This window comes from Sorghum bicolor, chromosome 6 (assembly GCF_000003195.3).
Source record: "Sorghum bicolor cultivar BTx623 chromosome 6, Sorghum_bicolor_NCBIv3, whole genome shotgun sequence".
NCBI classification, from domain to species: domain Eukaryota; kingdom Viridiplantae; phylum Streptophyta; class Magnoliopsida; order Poales; family Poaceae; genus Sorghum; species Sorghum bicolor.
Window position 1 is genome coordinate 59697950 of NC_012875.2, and position 23804 is coordinate 59721753.

Sequence of the window (23804 nt, forward strand, 5' to 3'; positions counted from 1 at the left end):
TTCAACCAAACTATGTAATTAGTTTATTTTTTTATCTACATTTAATGTTCCATACATGAGTCCAAAGATTCGATGGGATGGATGAAATTTTTTTTGGTGTGGAACTAAACAGAGTCTAATTAGACAGCTACTTCTCTAGCGCTGCTGGTTCGAATACTCTATCTCCACATGGGTTCCTGGTTCGACCTTCTTTTATCTCCGACAACGACATCAACAATATCCTTCGGTCGTCGGCATGTTTTTTTCTTCGACAACTCCACCGACCCGCTCTTAACTGTCACTACGCGCGGTTAATCTATCTGGGTGCACGCGTCTCTAACGCCCCTGCAAAAACCCCTCGCCGACAGATTATTCCTCCTTTGTGCCTCAATCGACTCTGTTGTCTTTATTTACAGTCGCAGAATCTCAATGTATCTTGGTCTTCTTTTGAAGACCTCTTTGTAATATGGCTGCTCCCCAAGCCGGGCAAGCCTAGCGGTCCTTAGCGGGCGCTACCCCACAACGGACGAGGCCACAACGACATTGCCTCGGCTCTAGGTGAGGCGCTTTGGTCCTCAGCATGGTGGCGCAGATGAGGTGTAGCCGCGAGGTTAGAAAGAGGGGTGCCTGCCAACGAGGAGGCACGACAGCTGGGCAAGGAAGAAAAGCAAACGCCGACGAGGTGGCAGGCCATCGGGTGAATTGGCTTGCTGCTAAAACATGGTTTAATTGGCTTGCCTTGCTGTTAGCTGCAATCAAACCTAACATTGAATTGGCTAGCGACCATGTTAGTATACTGAACTGATGAACAAAGTGCCTACAGACTCTGAAGCTTTGTTGGCTTATAGATTATGTGGACTGAGTGTTGCCAACCTTATTTCACATAAGATAAATACATGTGGACTCAATTGAAGCTTTGGCTTAGAATGTTTATTTTGAGAGATTTTGTGCAACCTAAAATTGGAGCGTTGTTGGCCTTATTTCACAATAGAAAATTCTTGACAAGTTGAGTGTTAGTCCTGAAATTTGGTCTTCATGATCGAACCTTTATTGACAGTGGATTTATGGATAGAACAAAACAAATCGAAGGCAACAAGAAAAAAGAATAGTTGACAATAGACCGCACAACCTTTTTTTATTGCCCCTCCCCTACGCTCACCACACCGCATATGTTTCAAGGCGTGTTATTATCTAAAATATGAAGATGACCTTGGTAGACCGGTCTTATATGAAGCAAACCAATAATTTAAAGAGAGAAGTTAGTTCTAAAAGGTTGAGAAGAAGTAGTCTTGTTATGGTGATATATAAACTTTTATGTGTGTATGTACAAATATATAATACTATAAATACATGCCTTGATGATTGCATACCATGAGAATTTTTGCCATGCGCAAAATTCCATTTGTAATATTGAAAATTACTAACATCAGGCTCACATTATTGTTTTTATAACTATACAACACGTTCATGCTCAATTATAGGGTATTATTTGTTCTCCTTGCAACGCACGTAAAGGTCTATTAAGTAGAGTGTCCTTTCTTGACCGTCTTAATTTCATGAACTTTACTTTTTACATTAAATGTCACTTTAATATTGGTATTTAATTTCACGCCTGCGATCTGTATTTTTTAGTATAAAAGTTTATTATCCCGTAGCAACGCACGGGCACGCTACCTAGTCAAATTATAAGACCTTTTAGTTTTTTTAATACACTAATTTTACTATACACTTAAATATATATTATGTCTAGAAATATTACTTTATCTAGACATAAAGCAAAAGCGAATATATCTAAAAAGCTAAAATATATTTTAGTTTTGTACTAAGTTAGAGCCATCTTAAGTTTGGACTAAATTTATGAGAAAACTTATCAACATCATGTATGACACCGAACATGTCCCGTGCCAAATCAAGTATACAATGTGTTTTCGTAACATAACACTAGTGTTTTCTTTCTTTTTGAAAGACACTAATATTTTGGCCTTGTTTAGTTCTCAAAATATTTTGCAAAATTTTTCAGATTCCCCGTCACATCGAATCTTTAGACACATGCATGAAGTATTAAATATAGACAAAAATAAAAACTAATTACATAGTTTGGTCGAAATTGACGAGACGAATCTTTTAAGCCTAGTTAGTCCATGATTGGACAATATTTGTCAAATACAAACGAAAAAGCTACAGTGTCGATTTTGCAAAATATTTTGGAACTAAACAAGGCCTTTGTTGTGTAAATTTGATTAAACTCTGGATAATTTGAACCTACAATAGGAAGTTTGTTGGGTCAGAAGTACAGTTGTAATAGTCCCGACTGGACGACAACTCCAGCTTTGCTGTCTCCAACAAGCAGTGTTTACGCTTTCCTTTCTTGTTCAAATAGTCAAATAGGCCACTTAATTAGGGTACAGTACGTAGGTACCGGGTCCAGTGCATGCATATGAACAATATATAAGGGCCTGTTTAGATCGAGAACGAAAATTTTTTGGGTGTCACATCGGATGTGTCGGAAGGATGTCGGGAGGGGTTTTTAGAAACTAATAAAAAAACAAATTATATAGCTCGTCAGGAAACTGCAATACAAATTTATTAAGCATAATTAATCTGTCATTAGCATATGTAGGTTACTGTAGCACTTAAGGCTAATCATGGAGTAACTAGGCTTAAAAGATTCGTCTCGCGATTCTTAACTAAACTGTGTAATTAGTTTATTTTTTTATCTACATTTAATGTTCCATGCATGTGTCCAAAGATTCGATGGGATGGATGAAAAAATTTTGGGTAGGGAACTAAACAGGGCCTAAGTAAAATGAAGCGTTAAAATAGGATTTTATAGCAGTCACGTACCAAATGATTTAGGCCTTGTTCAGTTGAGGAAAAATTTTGGTTTTGGCTACTGTAGCACTTTCGTTTGTTTGTGACAAATATTGTCCAATCATGGACTAACTAGACTCAAAAGATTCAGCTCGTGAATTACAGGTAAACTGTGTAATCAGTATTTGGTTTTGTCTACATTTAATACTCCATGCATGTGCCACAAGATTCGATGTGACGGAAAATCTTAAAATTTTTTGGGAACTAAACAAGGCCTTACCTGACCCTGTACTATTCAGCTGAGGCAGCTAGCTAATTAAGCACGTCTTTAATAGGCCGGGCAGCCAAGTACGATCGAGAGGTTCGATCTACCCAACGCAACAAATAAACAAAATCTTTGATACAACTCTATTTGATTCTCTATAGAAGCTGATTATGTTAGAAAACAAAGATTCTATGGTTGAAATTTCCATGACTCAATTAAGGAGGTGTTTGATTGGAGGTGCTAAAATTTAATAGATATTGTAACTCTTTCGTTTTATTTGACAATTAGTATCTAATCATGAACTAATTAGGCTTTAAAATTGGTCACGTAAATTATTGTGTTGTTATATTTTTAGTTTCGTAAATAGTCTATATTTGGTATTTTATACATGTGTCCAAACATTCGATGTCGTAGATGCAAAAATCAGGAGGCGTCTTGTTCAGTTGGCAAAATTTTTGAATTTTGATATCATAGCACTTTTGTTTGTATTAAGTAATTATTGTCTAATTTAAAACTAATTATGCTCAAAAGATTCATATCACAATTTATGGGTAAACTGTGTAATTATTTTTTATTTTTATCTATATAGCGCAAGATTCGATGTGCGAGAAAATTTTGATTTTTTTTAACTAAACAAGGCCCAAACCGGCCTAAAATCGCCTGCCCCACAGGGCGTGACGCGGTCAAAAGCACGCGTACGGCCGGCACGACAACCGCTCGTTTGGGCTTGGGAGCACATGAAACACCCCCTTTCCCCCCTTTGGATTTTTTCTGGGGTGTGTGCCCTCGGCTTTTACCAGTTTGGAGCTTCGAAGCAATTATGCAGAGCCGTGGGCCCACCCCACTTGTGCTGGGCTTGTTTTTTTTTTTCTTTTTCTTCTTTGATGTGTGTGTGTGTGTTTGTATATTTCCTTTTCAAATGTACTAGTACATAGCCAGAAAGGTGCACTCCATTAGCACCATCACCAAGATCTTGGGATGTGTTTGGGAGTTTAGTTTGCATGGGAGGCTTAAACTATAACAAACCTCGCATTAGTCGTCTCGGCATCGGGCTACAGGGATGGAGACGGTGACACAACAGACGCATGACAAGGGAAGCTATCTGTTTCGTTGCTACTGTTTTGGCACACAGTGCGTTAACAGTGTATTATATAGCGACTACTTGTAAAGTTGTGGCATGTGTCGTTTGTAAGCCAATAAAGGCCTCGAAATATCTTGTTGCAGCGAAGCTGTACGGATCGACCAATAGCCCGTTGTTGGATACTCATCACTTGATTAAGCGGATCGTGTTACGCAAACAAATTTAGTAAATTCTAGAATTTAATCATTCACATTTGCCTTTTAATTCGTATTCTAATCCAACAATAACTGTCGATCTATTCTGTTTAATAAAAAAACTACCCGCTATTATTAAAAATACATAAAGTAGCTTCCTAAATCTACATCAAATAAAACCACTAACCACCATTATTATACAAGACAATTTAAATATCCAAAAAATTGTTTCTAAATTACACGAATCTACCATAGTGAGGGGTAATGCAAATTGACCCTTAAATTTACATTTGAATTGCACACGTACTTTAAAGTAACTCTTTAATTTGTATCTAAAACTACCTACCTATATTGCCTTTAAATCCACAAATAAACAATAATGTAATCTATTATGTAAAATAATTCAATAACCACAAACGCCAACCCGTATGCGGTAGCGGTGGTACGACATTGAAGATGACACACTCTTGTTCGATATGCGAGTTGTTGCATAGATGTAGGGGCAGCAAGCGCAACACTCTTGATCTAGTTTGCTCCAAGCTCAGGGTTGGAAGGGAAAAAGAGGGATATCCGTAGGAGGTAAAAAATAATTAAGCGTGGTTGCCCGGAGATAATGAGCAAAAGGCTCTTTAGATTGTTGGATGCGAGAGGGAGGGAGTTGCATGTACTGGTCAGGTCGATTTCATCACGTGAAAATGAAATCTAGCCCCATCAACTCAGTGTCATCCTATTTCCAGTGTCTTAAAATTGTGTCCCTCGACGAAAACAACATTAACTAGTACTACGTCGACACTTGGCTATCTAGCACCTTCGCCCTATCAAAAGTGTTAACTTGGCTATCTGCATGAAATGTACTAGGGCGCAACGATGCCGTAGCACGTGGGTGGTGGAGCCGTAGTAATTTTGAGAACGCGCGCGCGCGCAGGAGTACGTACGTACTTTACTGTACTCCGAGTATACCCTGCAGTAGCAGAGCTTGTGCGCGCGCCAGTCTCACTCGCACTGTGACGACCGGCGGTTGGAAGTAAAAGGTGAAAGCGTGACGGAGAATATCTCGTCGTGTACAAGTTAAACGTGTTTTCCATGTCGTCCGAAGCCCATGCCCGTCACTGCACCTTTTTTTTTTCTTTTTCTCCTGAAGTCGTCGACAAATAAAAAAGCTCAGACGTGACGCATGTAGCCAGCGATGCGAGAAAAAAAAAACAGTTGGACTAGTACTCGGTCTTATTTAGTCGCCCCAAATCAAAATCAAAAAAATTATTCAAGATTCTTCGTCATATAAATATTACGGTACATGTATAAAATATTAAATAATGACAAAAACTAAAACTAAATTACACAGTTTGTCTGTAAATTGCGAGTTAAATCTTTTAAGTCTAGTTAGTCCATGATTGAATAATATTTGTTAAATAAAAACGAAAATACTACAATACCCGATACTAAAAAAAATTGGAACTAAACAAGGCCCTTACCAAGAAAATTGTACAGTACATTCTTGCCAATAAATCAACCATTCTCAATTTTTACCAAACAAACATACATAAGGTATGATAAATACTACGAATCATATTTTTATCATAATAGTTTTCTAATGATATTGTTTTTTATAAATATAGATAAAATATACTATAGCACATTCGCACTTATAGCAATTGCTATCTAATTACTAATTAGACTAAAAAATTTATCTCACAAAATATATACTCTATGTCTAAATATTTATCTCATATACTCTACGGCTCACAAAATTTATCTCACAAGCTATCCAGTTAATTAATTTTTTAATTTATATTTAATGCTCTATGTCTAAATATTTAATGTAAAAAGATAGAAAAGTTTTTAGAAGAGAAGATGGCCTTGTTTTTTTTACCTCATGATTTGGATTGGTCTCGTCGGTCAGGGTACGATCCGCATGCATGCCCGCACGCTAACCTGATGTGACAAGATATCTCCGTACACTCCGACCTCTTGTTCACGTCCATTTTCTACCGTTGGGTCACTGTGTCACGTAGCCCCCCGCGGGGCCAGCTGCGTGTTCGCCGCTCGCGCGGCCGGGTCGGAGGTCCGGAGCTGACCAGTCGGTCGTGTGGCCGTGGCGCGCGATCCTTTGGTTGTGGCAGGTGACGCGAGTTAATTTAGGAGGGCCAGGAGACAGCAGCCGTGGTCATCTACCCCGCCTTGTCTAGTATACCCAGCTTAATCTGTTGAGAAATGTTTTACTAAAGAAAAGAAACAATTTTCTAAGTGGGTATATAAATAGAGAAAAATAGGCCAGTTTGATGGTCTTCGGTTTGTCCGAAGGACTTGGTTAGAGGGGCTCAACTCCGGCTCCGCTGGAACCTTAAATTCATGGCCTGGACGGCTCCCTCTACTTTCATGTTGCGGTGCGACATAGTAATCCACACTGTTATACCTTAACCGCATGAAGGAGTTGAGCCAAACAGGTCTTTGACTCTGGATCCTCATGTGAAGTTGAAGCTTTTTAGAAAACTTTTGGCTAAGACGACTAATGCAGTAGTGTCGTAGTAATTTGTATTAATTAAGTTTATGAGAAGATGTCGGGAGAAGTAGTTTACAACTCTGGCTCCTTAATACAAAAACAACTTCAGCTCCCTATGAACAACTCATAAGCAACTGATTATCTAGATGACCATTTGACGGAAGACCTTGCAAAGAAATATGAGAAGCCAAAGCTTTGTTTGGACCCCCTGGTTTAAAGTTTATTAGGCATTACATATAAGCGTTTGAGGCTTCAAACAGGTGGTCTAAAGTGGTATCTAAAATTTAGTGAACTTCACAAATACACCATTAGTTTATTAGACCATACAAATGTAATTATGTGTAGTCTAAAGCTTAGTAACCGATCATACTTTAGAACATGGGATCCAAATATAGCCTAAACCATTTTGATGTAGTTTCTATATTTCAGTAGAAGTAATGGGAGAACCACGACTAGTAGAAAAAAGATATAAAAATACGCTGTTTTGGTTCTGTCCTAATTTATTTTGGTCATAAACAACTTATAAGAGCATATAATAATAAGTTGAAATAAACATGTGGTAAAAGATGTTATCAAAGGCTGGTGAGTCGGAGTGGTTCCTTGCAACCCTCAAGGCATTGGTGACCTGTGTGACTGTGTTCGATGCAAACTTCACATCAAGCTGACTTCCTACATTTGTTACGAGAGAAGATATATAAGTGAAATTTACAAAAAAAGGTTAAAACCCGTTAACACTATTAGTATTGTATATATTGATCCTATTTAGAGGAGTTACATCTTATTCAAAAGTATCTTTTGGAGAAGTTTTTTTTTCAGAAAAAAAATCGAGAAATTGCTGTGAAAAAATCGAAGAGTTTCTCTGCCATTATCAGCTAGGCTAGGTATGCTCTAAGCACTTAAGCAGTACCGAACGTGTCCTATAGCTTGTAGGAGCTGGTCACCACGCACCACCAACGTCACCGCCCACGCAACGCAACCCTGTACGCGTAGGTACGTGATGCCCTGGGGCTCCATCCGAGAGTGAGTGCGCGGCCAAACACTGAACGCAACACTGCGCGCCGCTAAAACCAACCCGATTGACACTGAACGGAGATGCCATTGACACTGATGAACGGAGAGGTCCGAGAGCAGCAGCCCGGCCCCAGAGCTAGTTAGGGTTTAGGGAGGAGTACGGAGTACATCCACGTCGTTGTTGCCGGAACGGCTGACTGGCTAGATAACGCAGTTGGGAAAGAAAAGGTCGGGTAGGCGTAGGCCGGATCGATCACACAGATCGAAAAGCTACTGGGGGGGCTCGGCTACGAGATATTTGTGCCCTGCGGAGTGGTGGGAAAACACGGTTGCCGCTTTGCCGCTTCAGGGACGAGGCTAGGCAAACAACAAAAAAAACCACGCAGATGATAGTGTGCCACGAAAGCCTCACGAGATCCTGCTCCATCGGTCTCCGCACCACCAAGCATATACACCCTCCGTCTCAAAATAAGTGTCGTTTGCGCTTCTCAAAAAATAAATTTAACTAAATATATAGTAAAAAATATTAATATTTATAGTACATAATTAGTATCATTGGAAAGAACTTTAAGTCTAATTTTTTAACAAATTTATTTAAAGACACAAATATTCCACGTATTTTCTACAAATCAAGTTAAACTTGTGGCACGAAAACCTAAAACGATATTGTTTTAGGGACGGAGGGAGTACTCGTAGACCCAGCCCTACACGTAGATACTGTAGCACACATACCAGCAGCACCAACAGAGGACTCATCAGGACGATGGCTCGCGCGCGCTCGTGGGCAGAATCTATTCCGCGCACAGTTTTCCACATGACGCCTTGTTTAGTTTGGGAAAATTTTTGAATTTCTTATCACTTTCGTTTGTTTGTGGCAAATATTATCCGATCATAGACTAACTAGGATCAAAAGATTCGTCTCGCGATTTACAGGTAAACTGCGTAATTAGTTTTTGTTTTCGTCTATATTTAATGCTTCATGCTTGTGCCGCAAGATTCGATGTGACGGAGAATCTTAAAAAATTTTGGGAACTAGGCCTTGTTTAGATGCATCCAAAAACCCAAAACTTTACAAGATTCCTCGTCACATCGAATCTTGCGGCATTTGCATGAAACATTAAATATAGATAAAAAAATAACTAACTGCACAGTTTATCTGTAAATCATGATACGAATCTTTTAAGCCTAGTTACTTCATGATTAGACAATATTTGTCAAATAAAAACGAAAGTGCTACAGTGTCAAAATCCAAAAAGTTTTTGGATCTAAACAAGGCCTTAGTTCGCAAAAAATTTTCAAGATTCCCCGTCACATCGAATCTTTGGTCGCATGCATAGAGCATTAAATATAGGTGAAAATAAAAACTAATTGCACAGTTTACCTATAATTTGTGAGATGAATCTTTTGAGCCTACTTACTCCCTGATTGGACAATGTTTGTCAAATTAAAACGAAATGCTACAGTACCTAACAAACCAAAAATTTTGCAAGCTATACAATGCCTAAATAAAATGAAAAAAAAGCAAAGCAAAGCAGCAGCTAATGGCGCCCCCTGCTGAAACCCACGCGAATAGATTACGTTATCTCGAAACGCTAAACCCGACGGTTTTTGAACCTTGGTGCAGAATCTACAGAGGGCAAAACTGGACAAACACGTCGCAGGAGCCAGCCCGAGGCGAGGGCAAACCTATGGTTCGGGATGGCGCCGGGCACTGCCACTGGCGGCAACAGAGTTGGCCCACACGGTCGCCAGTGACCAGTCAATCCATCCATCCGTCCATCCGGACGTCCGTCCATGGATGGTGCTGGTGCGTGGCGCTCCTCTCCCCACGGCTGCCCGTGGTCCGTCCGTGCCTGACAGCAGTGGACCGGACCCGGGTCGGGTCGCTTGCGCCCCCGACAGCCGCTTACATGAGCCCATAAAATACGGCTTTTTTAATGCTACTCCCACGGCTCGCTTTCCAGCTTTCTTTTCTATTATTATTAATTATTGCTGCTACTGCGTTGCACGCACTCTCTCTCTCTCTCTCTCTCTCTCTCTCTCTCCCCTCGTCCTACGCTACGCTTTTTATTCAAAACTGGGCTTGCCTGGGCAGAGTCTCCAGCCACCCAGTCCACTCCGCGCGGCACTGTGGCGACCAACTCGCAGTCCGTCGCCTCGCCGGACGCACACGGGCACACGCTGTGACGCTTCTTCGCCCCCCGCCCGCTCGCTTAAATGCCCCTGACCTAATCATTCCCACACCCCCCTCCTCCTCCTACCAGTCCCCCCACCCCCTCCCTCCCTCCACCCATCTCTCTCTCCGCGCCCCCCTCTTCCCAGCCCCACCGCACCTCTCTCTCTCCCCCACACGCACCATGGCGATCTCCGAGCTCGGGTGAGCTGACGAGGTAGGCGTCCCGTCCCGTCCCCGTACTTAGCACCGTTGCCTGCCCCTGCTGAATGACCGTCGGTTCGGAACGGTGCAGAATGCGGCCGATTTGAGTAAGGTGGAGGGCGCGATGGATGCGGGTTCAGGAGGATTTGCGAGGAGGCTGTAGAGGTTAGGTTTCGGTGTCCCCCAGTCCGGCCCGGCCAGGCCGGTCGTGGGAGATGAGCTCCTCGTCCGGGGCAAGCATCGGGCAGCCGCCGCCGCCGCCGCCCGCGCCGCCGCCGGAGGAAGGTGCGTCATGTTGTTGCCTGCCTTCCTATGGCTAGGTTTCGCTTCCCTGTGCTGTGCTGTTGGTTTCGGAATCGATTCGGTTTTGCTTTATCACGTTGCCCGCGCTGTGTGTGTGATGTGCAGAGAAGAAGTGCCTCAACTCGGAGCTGTGGCACGCGTGCGCCGGCCCGCTCGTCTGCCTCCCCACCGTCGGCACCCGCGTCGTCTACTTCCCGCAGGGCCACAGTGAGCAGGTGAGTCGAAACTCCTCGTGCCGTCTCGCTCGCTCGGCCGGCCTCGCTGCTGGTGCTGGTGCTCGTGCTGGTGATGGGCTACCAAAGCCCTACCACGCACCACCTGCAGTCCTGCATACGCTGGGAGTTGCCTTGCGTTGCGTGCGAGGTGTTGTTTGCTTTGCCTCACCTCGTCGGGTGCGGTTGCTTTGATCGCTCTCGCTTGCGTTTCTGGCCTAAGCTAATGCGTGTGCACGCGTGTGAAGGTGGCAGCGTCGACGAACAAGGAGGTCGACGGGCACATCCCCAACTACCCCAACCTGCCGCCGCAGCTGATCTGCCAGCTCCATGATGTCACAATGCATGTGCGCGATTTAATTTCTCCCTCAAAAATTCCTTAGATGCGGCGATTCGTCGTCCGCTCCGTTCCTCTACCTCACCTCATGCGGGCGCTAAGCTGAGCTCAAATATAAGTGCAGGCGGATGTGGAGACGGACGAAGTGTACGCGCAGATGACGCTGCAGCCGCTCAACCCAGTAAGGCACCGGGGGTTTGATGCTTCTCCGTCGCTGTGCTGTGCTGTGCCTCTCATGTCTATTGGTTTGTTGAGTTCTTATTATGATGCTGTGTGTCGGCTGTGTTCGTCTGTGCAGCAAGAGCAGAACGACGCGTACCTGCCCGCGGAGATGGGAATCATGAGCAAGCAGCCGACGAATTACTTCTGCAAGACGCTGACTGCGAGCGACACCAGCACGCATGGCGGCTTCTCCGTGCCCCGTCGTGCTGCCGAGCGCGTCTTCCCCCCTCTGGTGTGATGAGTGTGTATTTTGGGTGGTGTTCCTTTTGTTCGCCTGCATGGATTGTTTAGTTTGCTGTTGCCAATAACAGGTGGTATAGTGTGGTTTGTAGGATTTCACACAGCAGCCTCCAGCACAGGAGCTTATTGCACGGGATATTCATGATGTCGAGTGGAAATTCAGGCATATCTTCCGAGGCAAGTCCGACAAAATTTATAAACTTCACTCTTTCAACTTTTTTTTTTCTTTTCCCCTTTTTTTGAAAAATCTTGATTTGATGTGTTATCAGTTGTTAGCCATTTTTTTTGATTAATTAAAACATACTCTCAAGATATCATATCACCTAGTGTGACTAATCTATTTCCTTGCAGTTTAAGTGAAAAATACCACTCCATGTAACTATTTAGTACAATCAAGGGCATACAAACTACAAACACCAAGACATTAATTTGGATAGTACATTGAAACCTTTTCAGTTTTAATATGCCAGGATAGTGCAGTACTGGGTTAAGTTTAAGTTGCCAAGTTTCAATTGACAGGATAATTTCCTCAGATGTTTCTGAATCCGTAGGAGTTAGGTGCTCCAAAATTGCACATGGGCCTGTGGATGTACTGATGTGCATTACTTCTGAGTATAGTACAAGTGTACCACACCTTGGTTCTTTTCTTATATGTCTTAAAAGACCTAACCTCCCACAGTGTTTTAGTCTGTTTGCGGTCGATTTGTCAGTCCAGAACATACTTAGTATCCCAGTAAATGCTAAAGTTTGATTACAAGCATCAGTGACATTCATGAACGAGGGCCCATCTGCTATACTGACTGTGAAATGGGGCTGCCAGCTCTTCAGTTGTTGCTGACAGATTGAATGATTTAACATCAATGTTGCTATCTTTTCACTAAATTGGCTTCTTTCAACAGGCCAGCCCAAAAGACACCTGCTGACTACTGGCTGGAGTGTGTTTGTCAGTGCTAAGAGACTTGTTGCTGGAGATTCTGTGCTATTCATATGGTTTGTTTCATTGTTTCAATGCCGCACCACTAAAAAAATTGTGATGAGTAGGACTTACCCTTTCCCACTAATTTAGGAATGAGAAAAACCAGCTTTTGCTTGGAATCAGACGTGCCAGCCGTCCACAGACTGTGATGCCCTCTTCTGTTCTTTCAAGTGACAGCATGCACATTGGGCTCCTTGCAGCAGCAGCTCATGCTGCTGCAACAAACAGCCGCTTCACAATTTTCTATAATCCTAGGTAATCTTAACTGTTTGATTAGTAAATGGCAATTGTATGCTTCCTATGTTCCACTTGATTCAAAAAATGTGCTTGCAGGGCAAGTCCATCAGAATTTGTTATACCCCTTTCGAAATACATCAAGGCTGTTTTTCACACGCGGATATCAGTTGGGATGCGATTCAGGATGTTGTTTGAGACTGAGGAATCTAGTGTCCGCAGGTGAGGCAGCAGTACCAAAATTTCCTTCTGATTTCTTGGCAAAAGAATATATGCCCATGGGACTTGCAATTTTATGCTCAAGAATTACGAAGAAACTCATAAATAAGTTATTAAATAATTGCAGGTACATGGGGACAATAACAGAAGTGAGTGATGCTGACCCAGTGCGTTGGCCTAGCTCCTATTGGAGATCAGTGAAGGTAAGAGGTTTTTTTTTTTCATTTTTGTTGTTGGCTGTCTCCTTGGTTCCCTCGATGATTTTACTCTTCTTTTGCATGACGGTTTGTAGTTCTCGTTTCAAATTTGCTAATAACTACTCTCTTAAAAATCCTGTTTCATGTTTTTCTCATTTTCTTCTGATCCGCTCTTCTGGTTCCCAAGCCAATAATTTTGTGAGTTTTACCACTTTCAGATATTTTGCACTACCCAGATTTTTGTTCTTTTGCAAGAAATTTCTATTGTGAAATCTTTGTTCTTTTTTTCCCAACAAAACTCTTTGTTCTCCTTTATGCCATAAGTGCATAAAGTCATAATAACCATCTTACATATTTGGTTACTACCGCCATTCCATCAGACTGAATAATTTTGATACCACAAAATATTCCCTAATCACTATGCCACTGATATTATCTACACAGGTTGGTTGGGATGAATCAACAGCAGGGGAAAGGCCACCTAGAGTTTCTCTGTGGGAAATTGAGCCACTGACAACCTTTCCTATGTATCCATCCCTGTTCCCACTGCGAGTTAAGCATCCTTGGTATTCAGGAGTTGCTGCTCTTCATGGTACACTTCAAATACTCATGCTTGTTACTATAACGTTGAGTCCAGCATCTCTTCTGTTGGGGTTATTTTCCTGCACTATTGCTGTTAGTGCTACAAATTAGGTATTCGTAGCACTGCTAGATTACACTGGAGAGCAGACAGTGAGAGCAATAGTCTTTTAGGGTAGAATCCTGTTCGTATCAGCTACTAGGAAAAAGGGTTACATAGATGCTTTTAGATCCAACAATTGCCCCATAAAACTCGGCATAATGATGAATTGTTGACCTTAGCCGAAGTAACATGGCAGTTCAGTGAACTGGGGTTTTCTTATTTTCCATCTTGCTTCCATGGAAACTAGAAGTAAAGCTGTGGTACAACTGAAATATGGATATCTTCTAAGCATTTATGCCAAATTGGCACCAGCATTGAGGCACCATGATAGAACATGCTATTTCATTTATGTGTTAGACAACTTGTTTCATTATTGTCATTGTCTTTCATTCTCATTATTATGACTTTGTTGATTGTCATATTACACTTAAGATGACAGCAATGCTTTGATGTGGCTGAGAGGAGTTGCTGGTGAAGGGGGCTTTCAGTCTTTGAACTTCCAGTCACCTGGTATAGGTTCCTGGGGACAACAGAGGCTCCATCCATCCTTACTTAGCAATGATCATGATCAGTATCAAGCAGTGGTTGCTGCAGCAGCTGCCTCCCAGTCCGGTGGTTATCTGAAGCAGCAATTCCTACACCTTCAACAGCCTATGCAATCCCCACAGGAGCAGTGCAATCTCAATCCGCTGTTGCAGCAACAAATACTACAGCAAGCGAGCCAACAGCAGATGGTTAGTCCTGATGCTCAAAACATTCAGTCCGTGCTCAGCCCAAATGCTATTCAGCAGCAGCTCCACCAACTCCAGCAGATGCAGCATGCTCATAATGACCAGAAGCAGAAGATTCAACCAGATCAACCGTATCAAGTTCCTAGCAGTGCGGTTCTCCCAAGTCCAACATCATTACCAAGCCATTTGCGTGAAAAATTTGGCTTTTCTGATCCTAATGTGAACTCTTCTAGCTTCATCAGCTCTAGCAGCAACGAAAACATGCTGGAATCAAACTTCCTTCAGGGAAGCTCAAAATCTGTGGATTTGTCTAGATTCAACCAACCAGTAGTTAGCGAGCAGCAGCAGCAGCAGCAGCAACAGGCATGGAAGCAGAAGTTTATGGGCTCACAATCGATGTCTTTTGGGGGCTTGGTTTCGCTTAACTCACCCACTAGCAAAGATGGTTCTGCTGACAACAAAATTGGCCGTGATGTGCAGAACCAGTCCCTTTTTAGCCCTCAAGTTGACTCTTCCTCCCTGCTGTACAATATGGTACCTAATTTGACCTCAAATGTTGCGGATAATAATATATCAGTGATTCCTTCTGGATCAACATATCTGCAGAGTCCAATGTATGGTTGTCTGGATGACTCTTCTGGTTTATTGCAAAATACAGGAGAGAATGATCCGGCAGCTAGAACTTTCGTTAAGGTGAGTGTAAATGAGTCTACTAGAAACAAATGTAAGCCCCTGCTCATGTAACCATTTTATTAAATTCAGGTTTACAAGTCAGGATCAGTGGGGAGATCCTTGGACATCACCCGGTTCTCTAATTATGCTGAACTTCGAGAGGAACTGGGTCAGATGTTCGGCATCAAGGGTCAGTTGGACGACCCTGATAGATCAGGCTGGCAGCTTGTATTTGTCGACAGGGAGAACGATGTGCTTCTCCTTGGAGACGACCCATGGGAGTAAGAAACCATCACTAGAACTCTAGTTTCAATTTGTGATTTCTCAGTAGCATACACATTTTAATTTTGTCATAAATCTTTACAACATATTAGAAAAAAAATTCACACAGGACATTTTACGCTTTCATACTAAGTTGAATTTTTTGGCTTCATTTGCATAGGCAGTTTTTCACTCAACTGCCCATTAGCCTCCTCACCAATATCTATATAGGCCTTGTTTACCTCCATCCCAAAATCCAAAAATCTTCAAGATTTTCCGTCACATCGAATCTTTAGACGCATGCATGGAGTATTAAATATAGACGAATATAAAAACTAATTGCACAGTTTTGTCAGAATTTACGAGATGAATCTTTTGAGCCTAGTTAGTCCATGATTGAACAATAATTACCACAAACAAACGAAAGTGCTACAGTGTGGCAAAATTTTTCCCTTCTGGAACTAAACACGGCCATAGTGGCTTGCATTTGAATGGACCTACATGTTATTTTCAACTATTTAGTGGCTCCTGATGATCTCAAACAGATCTACATGTGCTTGATTCTGCCACACGCATTCAAGTTACAAAAATGATGAATTTATAGCCCTTGATTTATGATACTTCAATACTCAGGAAGCCATTTTAGCCAATGGCTGTCAGTGTCAGTCTGGTAACTGGGGTTCGGGGTCATCTCGGTCACGCGGATGAGTTGGTTCATCTTAGTGCAACACCCGAGGGAGGTCTTCCTCCCAGGGTTGTTTTTTTACTCAATAAAAAATAAAATTTACTTGTGATATGGATTTGATGTTTCTGGTTTATGTAAAGTGATAGATGTAACATATAAATCTTAGATCGCATGAAACTAAGCTTGCTCACTCAATGCAGGTCATTTGTGAATAGTGTATGGTACATCAAGATACTTTCACCGGAGGATGTGCATAAGATGGGAAAGCCAGGAAATGATCCACGCTACCTATCTTAAATTGATACACGGAGCTCTTTCTGGTAACCTTTGTGACCTGCTTATTTATTATAGTCCACGCATCTGCTTCTCCATTTGTGATTTGATGTTTCTCTATTGGTACAGTTATTTTTGCGCGATGGTCTTAGTTACTGGGTTATTATGTCAGCAAGTTTATGTAAGGTATAGGGATGGCATAATTATCCAATTAAATGGTGTTGTCTGGAGCAGTCTGTTCGGTGTCAACCTAAATGTACTAAATGACTTTCCATGATATGTTCCTAGTGGAAATATAGCTGTATAGGTGCAACAGTTCCCTGATTAGGCCATTACTTATGAAAGGACAAGTGTTCCTTGGCAGATTAATAATGTCAGAAAGAGTCCTTATATGCTATTCTTAAACCTTAACCCTCTGGAGTTGCTATAAGATATTGTATTTCGATTGCGCAAAGCTGAATTGCAGATAAAGCCGTTGTGGTGAAGTAGTACCTACAATTTGCAAATAAAGCTATTCTGATGAAGTAGTACCTAAAACTTGTCTGGATTTTCCCAAAAATTTGAAGCCAATGATTTCTTGTAGCTAAGCAAATGATGAAATTTTAGTACTCGGGAAGCCATTTTAGACAGATGACTTCTATCTTTGTTATGAAAGCTAACAGGTTAGAAGTACTCCCGAATTTTCGAGGTACATTTTTTTATCTAAGGCAATTGTTAACTTGTGTGTGTGTGGCTGACTTTATGTCATCATATACTTTGTTCTGCACACTACTCGACTAACATGATCCTAATACTTTATTTAGTTTGTTCTGCACACTAGTTTTTCCCTCAATAGGGGTGATAATCCTTAACGAAGAATAGATTTGTTCCTAACATCTTGGCTTGGTTATCAATTACAGGCTCCCATGACGAATTCTGCAGCACACTGTAGCACTGTTCATGATGGCCTGCTCTACTGTGCTCGCATGTTCGCCCGTGTCATCTCTAGCATGTACACCGTGCACGTCTTCAGAACTCCCCGTTACTTGTATCCGGTGCAGGCCACCGCTCTGGACTGATATTTTGTAGGTTCCACTTAGGAATCAGTATCAGCAACTCTATCCTAGTTGGTTTGTAGCTTGCACGGCACCCGTTCTTGTGTCGCGTAAAAATCTTCAGACTAAATGCTTAGTTGAAATTGTTGTCGTGATTCGTAAGTTATCTATGTATTTGAGGAGTCCTCGACATGCTTTCGACGATGAACTGCAATAATTTGAATGCAGGAGGATTGTTTGAAATTTGTAATGCTGTTTTTTGTCTGCCGTAGCTTATGACTTTTCAGGTGTTCTCTGTCTGAAACTTTTTTTTTTAATGGCGAGTTGGTGACCGCAGAAATGCAGTTGCTTTTTGACTTGTATGTATAGATTGCAATGTGGCGATGGTACTAACTATGGTTGCCACGGTGTCGCCTATGCGCGTAACATCGACATCCAATTGTGCCGAGGAGCCATAGGACAAAGAAACGAGTTAACTAGCATCCATGCTCCGCGATGTAATGAGCATGGCGAGCAAAAGTTTAAAAGTTTCTAGGATTGTTACGTACTACGCGATGTTAGCATGGTGGAGAGAAACGAGTTAATAGCACCGATACTATGCGATGTAAGTATGGTGCCAAGACAGTGTGTGTATACTATGGCATTAATAAGGTTTACTATGAGAAAGTGATGCTATATTAAGGGCAAGGTTCTTCCTTGCTAGTGTATATATTGTATATATATGGCATTAATAAGGTTTACTATGAGAAAGCTGATGCTATATTAGGGGTAAGGTTCTTCCTTACTAGTTTACAGAAGGTGGTGCTGAAATGCCTCATTTCCTGTCCACGGTCTAGTGTATATATTGTACTAGTGGCAGGGCGCGCCATCGCGCGCAAATTCGACCACAATTTTAAAGAGACAAAACAACAGCTGGTTCAGCCGTAATTAGACAGCTATTATACACTGGTAGGTGTCTAGCAGTATATGTTTTGAATTTATGTACATACATATAAAAAAAAGTTTGGTTTGCTAGGTGTAGTAAACCATCACAGTTCACTGCGCTGAAATATAATACATGCCCAGGAGCAAGTAGATGTAGCATCGTTTAGTGAGGACTACAGTAATTATGCAAATGCATTTGAGAGTACTGGGCACAGATATTATATAGCTTTAGCAACAACTTCATTGGCCTTTTTTGCACAGCTGGATGTAGTGGTAGGAACGGTCAGTAGAGTGTGTTGCTGTGGTATTTTTTCCAGCCATGGCTGTCGCTGTCTGAGGTCTTCATTGCTGCCTGCACAGGTGTGAACATGTTTTGTATGATTCTAAAGCTGACGTTGTTGATAAGTGCACAGTTATAATAGTAGTAAGCTTGTGTCATGTTTGTAAATGGTTTTATGTGCATATGAGATCAGATGAGCTATTAAATTGCTGGATGCAAAGTGTAGACATTAATAAAAGAGAATTTTGTTGTTACTTGTGGCAACTTCCAACAACAGTGTGCTGTTGTCTGTGAACTGACTAAGGAGACCTATTTTAATGTAAAGCAAACTAAGAAGTATTAATGTTTGGCGGGTCATTATGTTAAATAATGGCTGGTTAATTACGGTTTCTTTAGATAGTAAGGTACAATATGTCCACATTGGTCTTGAAAATAGAAAAAACATACTGAAACTGTATTTGAACTTAGCAGTGGTAGATGGATCATTAAAGGAGTTTATGTAGGTCTACCTTGTGGTCACGAGGTTGCGTCATCGTCATCGGCTACAAGGAGCCACCGACGTTGCTCCGTATCAAGAACTGAGTATCCTGCAAGGAGCTGTCAACAGTTTTTTCTGACACCTATATGTGCAATAATGTCAGGCACAAAGCTGTAGCTGTCCATAGGCGTTGATCTGGTATGAGAGCGTTGCAAGCATAAGTTTGATGGCTTGTACAGTGCAAATTTTATCAAATAAGTGGTGTATTATTGGTTCCCAACATAGGAGCGGTGGCATGCTATAGATGTCAATGGTCAAGCGCTCGCTAGGTGCAAGCATGGGTGGATAGCTATGTAAGTGCTAGTTGATTGCTGAGAGTTAAGGAGGGTCTGTAGAGGTACTGCTGTTGAACCGTGATTTGGTGTCCATAGGATAAGCACAATTGTGTAGTAGGTTTGGCTCGTCGAGGATTGTCAGGTTTGGGATACAAGGTCTTGCCATCCTGGTGATACTATAGCTGTGTACATTATTTGTATATATAACAGTAATTATGTATGGTCGTGGTAACGCAGATAGTGGGTAGTATTGTAAATATAAATTGCATTGCAGTAAGTGCTGAATGGAAGAAAAAGTTGGAAGAAGATTACGTACCTTAGAATTAGTCTTCAGTAATTGATTCACGCGTCTGTGAGCAGCGTGTAAATGTTGGTTTCCTGTAGGAAAGTAACAGAATGTCACTCAGTTGTTTAGAAATATTGGTTAATCTTATTCGATCAGTGCTATATTTCTCTTATTTTTTATAGTGACATGTAGTAAGTAATAGTTTAATCTAGTGATGATCATCAGAGTTCGGTAGTTGGGAAGGCAAAAGATGATGGCAGTTGATGCCTTGCTTGTTCCTTGTGGTGATGACTAAGCAAGAAAAGATGATGGCATACATTTCAAGCTGCAAGAGAAGGAGACATGAGGTATACCTGGGTTGTGTGCAATATAAAGTGCCACTATCATGACAGAAAGTTGTTTGTTTGTTTATAATAAATTAAAATTTGAATGCTGAGTCCAACGTATAACTATAGTGATTAACAATTGCAAGAGAGCTGAACCTGAATTTATACATGTAAGAACTGGTTCTATGGGATTTATATATGAAAGGGAGATTGTAGTTTAAGAAAATGGTAACTTACTATTTTATTTATCTAATAATGTTTGGGTCTGGGACAGTTGTGTTTCTGTGAGGTAGTATGTGATGCTTAAATTGGAAGAAGTGACCACTACTATAAAATCTGAAGGAGAGAGGTATCTATATTGAGTAGAATCTGAAGATGTGTTTTAGCCAAAATCAGTAAAATAAAGAGAGGAAACAGAGAGATCTGAAATCTATATAAAGGGCAAATAAGAAAACAAAAAGAGAGAAAAACAGATTTATCATGTACATAAGGAAGACCATTTAGCAGGCAGTAAATAGAATGACAAATGGGCTCCAAACGAAAGGGCACAATATATATGTTTACCTGATGACAATGGTAGATGAACCAAAATACCAAATAGCCTGAAACAACCAAACAAAACAAAAATATGTGTCATGCCTTGTAACTATAAACTTTCCTATTCCAATGCACTATGTTTATGCTACCCACCCGATTGACCTGGTCAGTTCAAAAACAAGAAAACGGTTTGCTTCGAAGTCAACTTTATTTAAATGGTTAAACATAAATTGCCCATTTGTGACAACTTTAGAAACATGAAACCACTATCATTTACCTTAGAACTGAAGTGTCTCATCTCCTGCAAGATTTTTTCTCTAAGAATTTTTGCAAACGAATAACGTCTAACTTAACTATTTACCTAACGAATTCAGTTGAATCTTGCAAGAAGGGTGCATTCATGTAGTTCAATCTCAAGGATAGACTACTCCAAAGATTTGACAAATAAAATTAGGACTTTCGCTACAAAATAAAAACACAATAGTTGGAAAAGTTATTAGATCATCAAAACATGTAGTAAAACTAAAGGTAATCCCCAACTAAAATTATTGGCAAGCTGTTAGCATAGAAAAGCTAAATTTTTCATGAACCCCATAATATTAGGACGGCAAAATTTTAACTCAGTTATCAATGGAGCTAAAAAGAGACAGAAAAAATGGAGCTAACACTACTCATGACCATTGCCGCAGCCATCAACATAATAGGTACATGTAAAGGAAGAATTGTCATAGATCCTGACCGTTGCCTGAGTTAGCAGGAAAAAAGAAAGAGATGCAAAATGTGTAACGGTAGCCCACGATCACTGGAAATCAGACATTAAACATGGTTTATGATACAGTCATGACAGCAGAATCCCATTCACTGCAAAATAAATCCAACAGCAAAGGATACACCAAAAATAATAAGCAATCATCACAGAGTTGACATTAGGTAAGAGCAAAATCATATTTCAGATAGAAAAGTTATATTCATTGGAAGCCCAACCGCAAATACATCATTGACAATGGGTAGTGCTCAGTAATAGAACCACTGATACATTGCATGAAGCAAAGACATCATTGACATAGATGTATGGTGACCAACAAATGGATAAAATTGTGCAGCTAATATAACAATATTGTCAGGCACCAGAAATAGCAACATTCATGGAAGGATGAAATAATTATGTAATCATCACTGAACATTTCAATTTTTTGAGTCTAAAAAGGATCATCATTGCACAATCCCCAAGCCTCAGTACATAACATGAATATAACAATTGATCATGACTGTACAGGGAAAAATATCAGTTCAGGAGGAAGGGGATGGAGAAGGGGAAGGAGGAATGGGATAGAGAAGGGGAAGGAGGAAGGGGAGAGAACTCACGCCGGAGTTTATGATTTGGCCCATCCAGCATGGTACCTAGGGTTTCACCAAACTGAGGAGTGCATGCTTGCCAAGCGGGAGGAGGCATTGAGGAGACTGCGTGGACGATGAAGAACACGTGGTGGGGGGGGCGTCAGGCTCCACCCACGCCGATGCAGGGTCCCTGCGGACGCTGCCGCCTCATGCCCATGCTGTCCGCCCGCTAGAGCTTCAGGAGGGAAGGGGATAGGGAGGAGGAGGAGGAGGAGGACGAGGAGGAGAGCGGGCGCCACCGTCGCGGACCGGTCGCAGCAGCCGCCGTCGCCCATGGCCGCAGAGCAAGGGCAACAGGGAGAGGGAGAGCGAGACGAGCAGAGGTAGGCGGTGGTGTTTTTTTTCTCGGGGAATCGGAGGAAGCGGAGGAGGGACGGTAGGAGCTAAACCCAGTAGTTTACATCGAGGACCGTAAGAAGCTGCCCGGAACCAGTAGAATCTGCATAATATAATCAGGAGCTAATTCTAATAGAATTTTGCGGGAGGGTCCTGTTCCGTCGGATCGGAAGATCCAACGGACGGAAACATTTCAGGCGACGTGGCCATTGGTTCTATTCGAGAACCTTACGCAATCTCTAGAGTTAAATATATATATGGCATTAATAAGGTTTACTATGAGAAAGCTGATGCCATTTCCTGTCCACGGTCTAGTGAGTTTTTTATAATTCCTTTTTACTCCTGGTAGTAGTTACTCTCATATGTATATCTCTAGATTTAGGACGTATATGACCCGATGAAGTATATGTAGACGAAATATATGATCATACTAAACCATCTAATATAGTATATACGTTAAGTATGCATGCATACATAGAGTATGTGGTTATACTTATTATATATACTACAGTAGTGGTATTTTAGTAATATATTAAAAAAATATGAATTTCTTTAAAAATTAAGATCTAGAGTATCTTAATATAAGTACAATAATGAATACATACGTAATGTGGTTTATTGAAGATAGATAATTACTCCCGGGAGTACGGAAAATACATCATATATATAATGTGGTAGCATCATATATGGCATTAATAATGTGGTTTATTGAAGATAAGAGTAATTACTTCGTTCTGTTAGTAAGTGGAATGGGTGTCGGAAACTAGAGTTCTGCGTGCCTCCAGCTCCAGTTAATTTGTGGTAGCTCGTCCACATCTAGGGGTTTCTTTTTACTAGAACAAAGTTTATTCTAGCTCCTTGAATTATCCTTGTATTTTGATTTTGCCTCTCAAACTTTAAAACCAGAAATATTACCCTTGAACTCTCAAGCCCATTCAAAATAACAATGTTGTCTTGGTTTGGAGTAATTCCAATGGTGGTTTTGTCCTTTTTTTGTTTAGTTACAAAAAAATTGAATAACCACTTAATAAGGTTTTTAAACCACAATATAAGCTTTTAAATGTTTAGAAAAAAAATCTAGAGATTGTTTGCGATATGAAAAATCCAAATAAAATATTTAAAGTTCATGAACACATCTTTAGAAACTTAAAAATAGGTTTAGCTATAGGAGAATAGAAAAATAATATTGTAGCCCGTGCACATCTAGTTTTTTTACTACTATATATATAATAACTAGAACAAAATATGTTGTCACCATGATCCAAAAAAAAAATCTGTTGTCACCTCTCGCGATTCCATCCATGGGCCACCCAAATTTCCTTCTCCTCCGGCCCATACAAAGTTTCCCTGATGAAGGCCGGTCGGCCCAAACCAAGTAGCGTCTAGGGTTTAGCCTCTACAACTCCGC

General features: G+C 41.1%; 1 protein-coding gene and 1 long non-coding RNA gene across 7 annotated transcripts; one reads left to right on the forward strand and one right to left on the reverse strand.

Annotated features, from left to right (window-relative positions):
- LOC8082594 (auxin response factor 12) lies at window positions 10073–17758 on the forward strand. 2 transcript variants are annotated; one of them, XM_021463827.1, is made up of 16 exons: window positions 10073–10231; window positions 10310–10503; window positions 10627–10736; window positions 10982–11080; window positions 11195–11251; window positions 11369–11524; window positions 11625–11709; window positions 12432–12522; window positions 12599–12763; window positions 12842–12964; window positions 13089–13164; window positions 13603–13750; window positions 14273–15264; window positions 15334–15524; window positions 16390–16509; window positions 16592–17348. In XM_021463827.1, the coding sequence occupies exons 2-15, from the start codon at window positions 10434–10436 to the stop codon at window positions 16484–16486; spliced, it is 2460 nt and encodes an 819-aa protein (XP_021319502.1). In that variant the 5' UTR covers window positions 10073–10231; window positions 10310–10433; the 3' UTR covers window positions 16487–16509; window positions 16592–17348. The 2 variants fall into 2 exon arrangements, with proteins under 2 accessions (XP_021319502.1, XP_021319501.1); XM_021463826.1 differs by lacking the exon at window positions 16592–17348 and adding an exon at window positions 17362–17758 and having other exon boundaries at window positions 10074–10231.
- On the reverse strand, window positions 18413–22466 carry LOC110436548. Of its 5 annotated transcripts, XR_002454322.1 has the most exons (5): window positions 22028–22465; window positions 20690–21523; window positions 19830–19891; window positions 19210–19287; window positions 18413–18772 (listed from the first exon to the last, which is right to left on the reverse strand). It is a non-coding gene; the product is annotated as an uncharacterized LOC110436548 (long non-coding RNA). The 5 variants fall into 5 exon arrangements; XR_002454320.1 differs by having other exon boundaries at window positions 19210–19373; window positions 20690–22466; XR_002454323.1 differs by having other exon boundaries at window positions 19210–19297; window positions 20690–22464.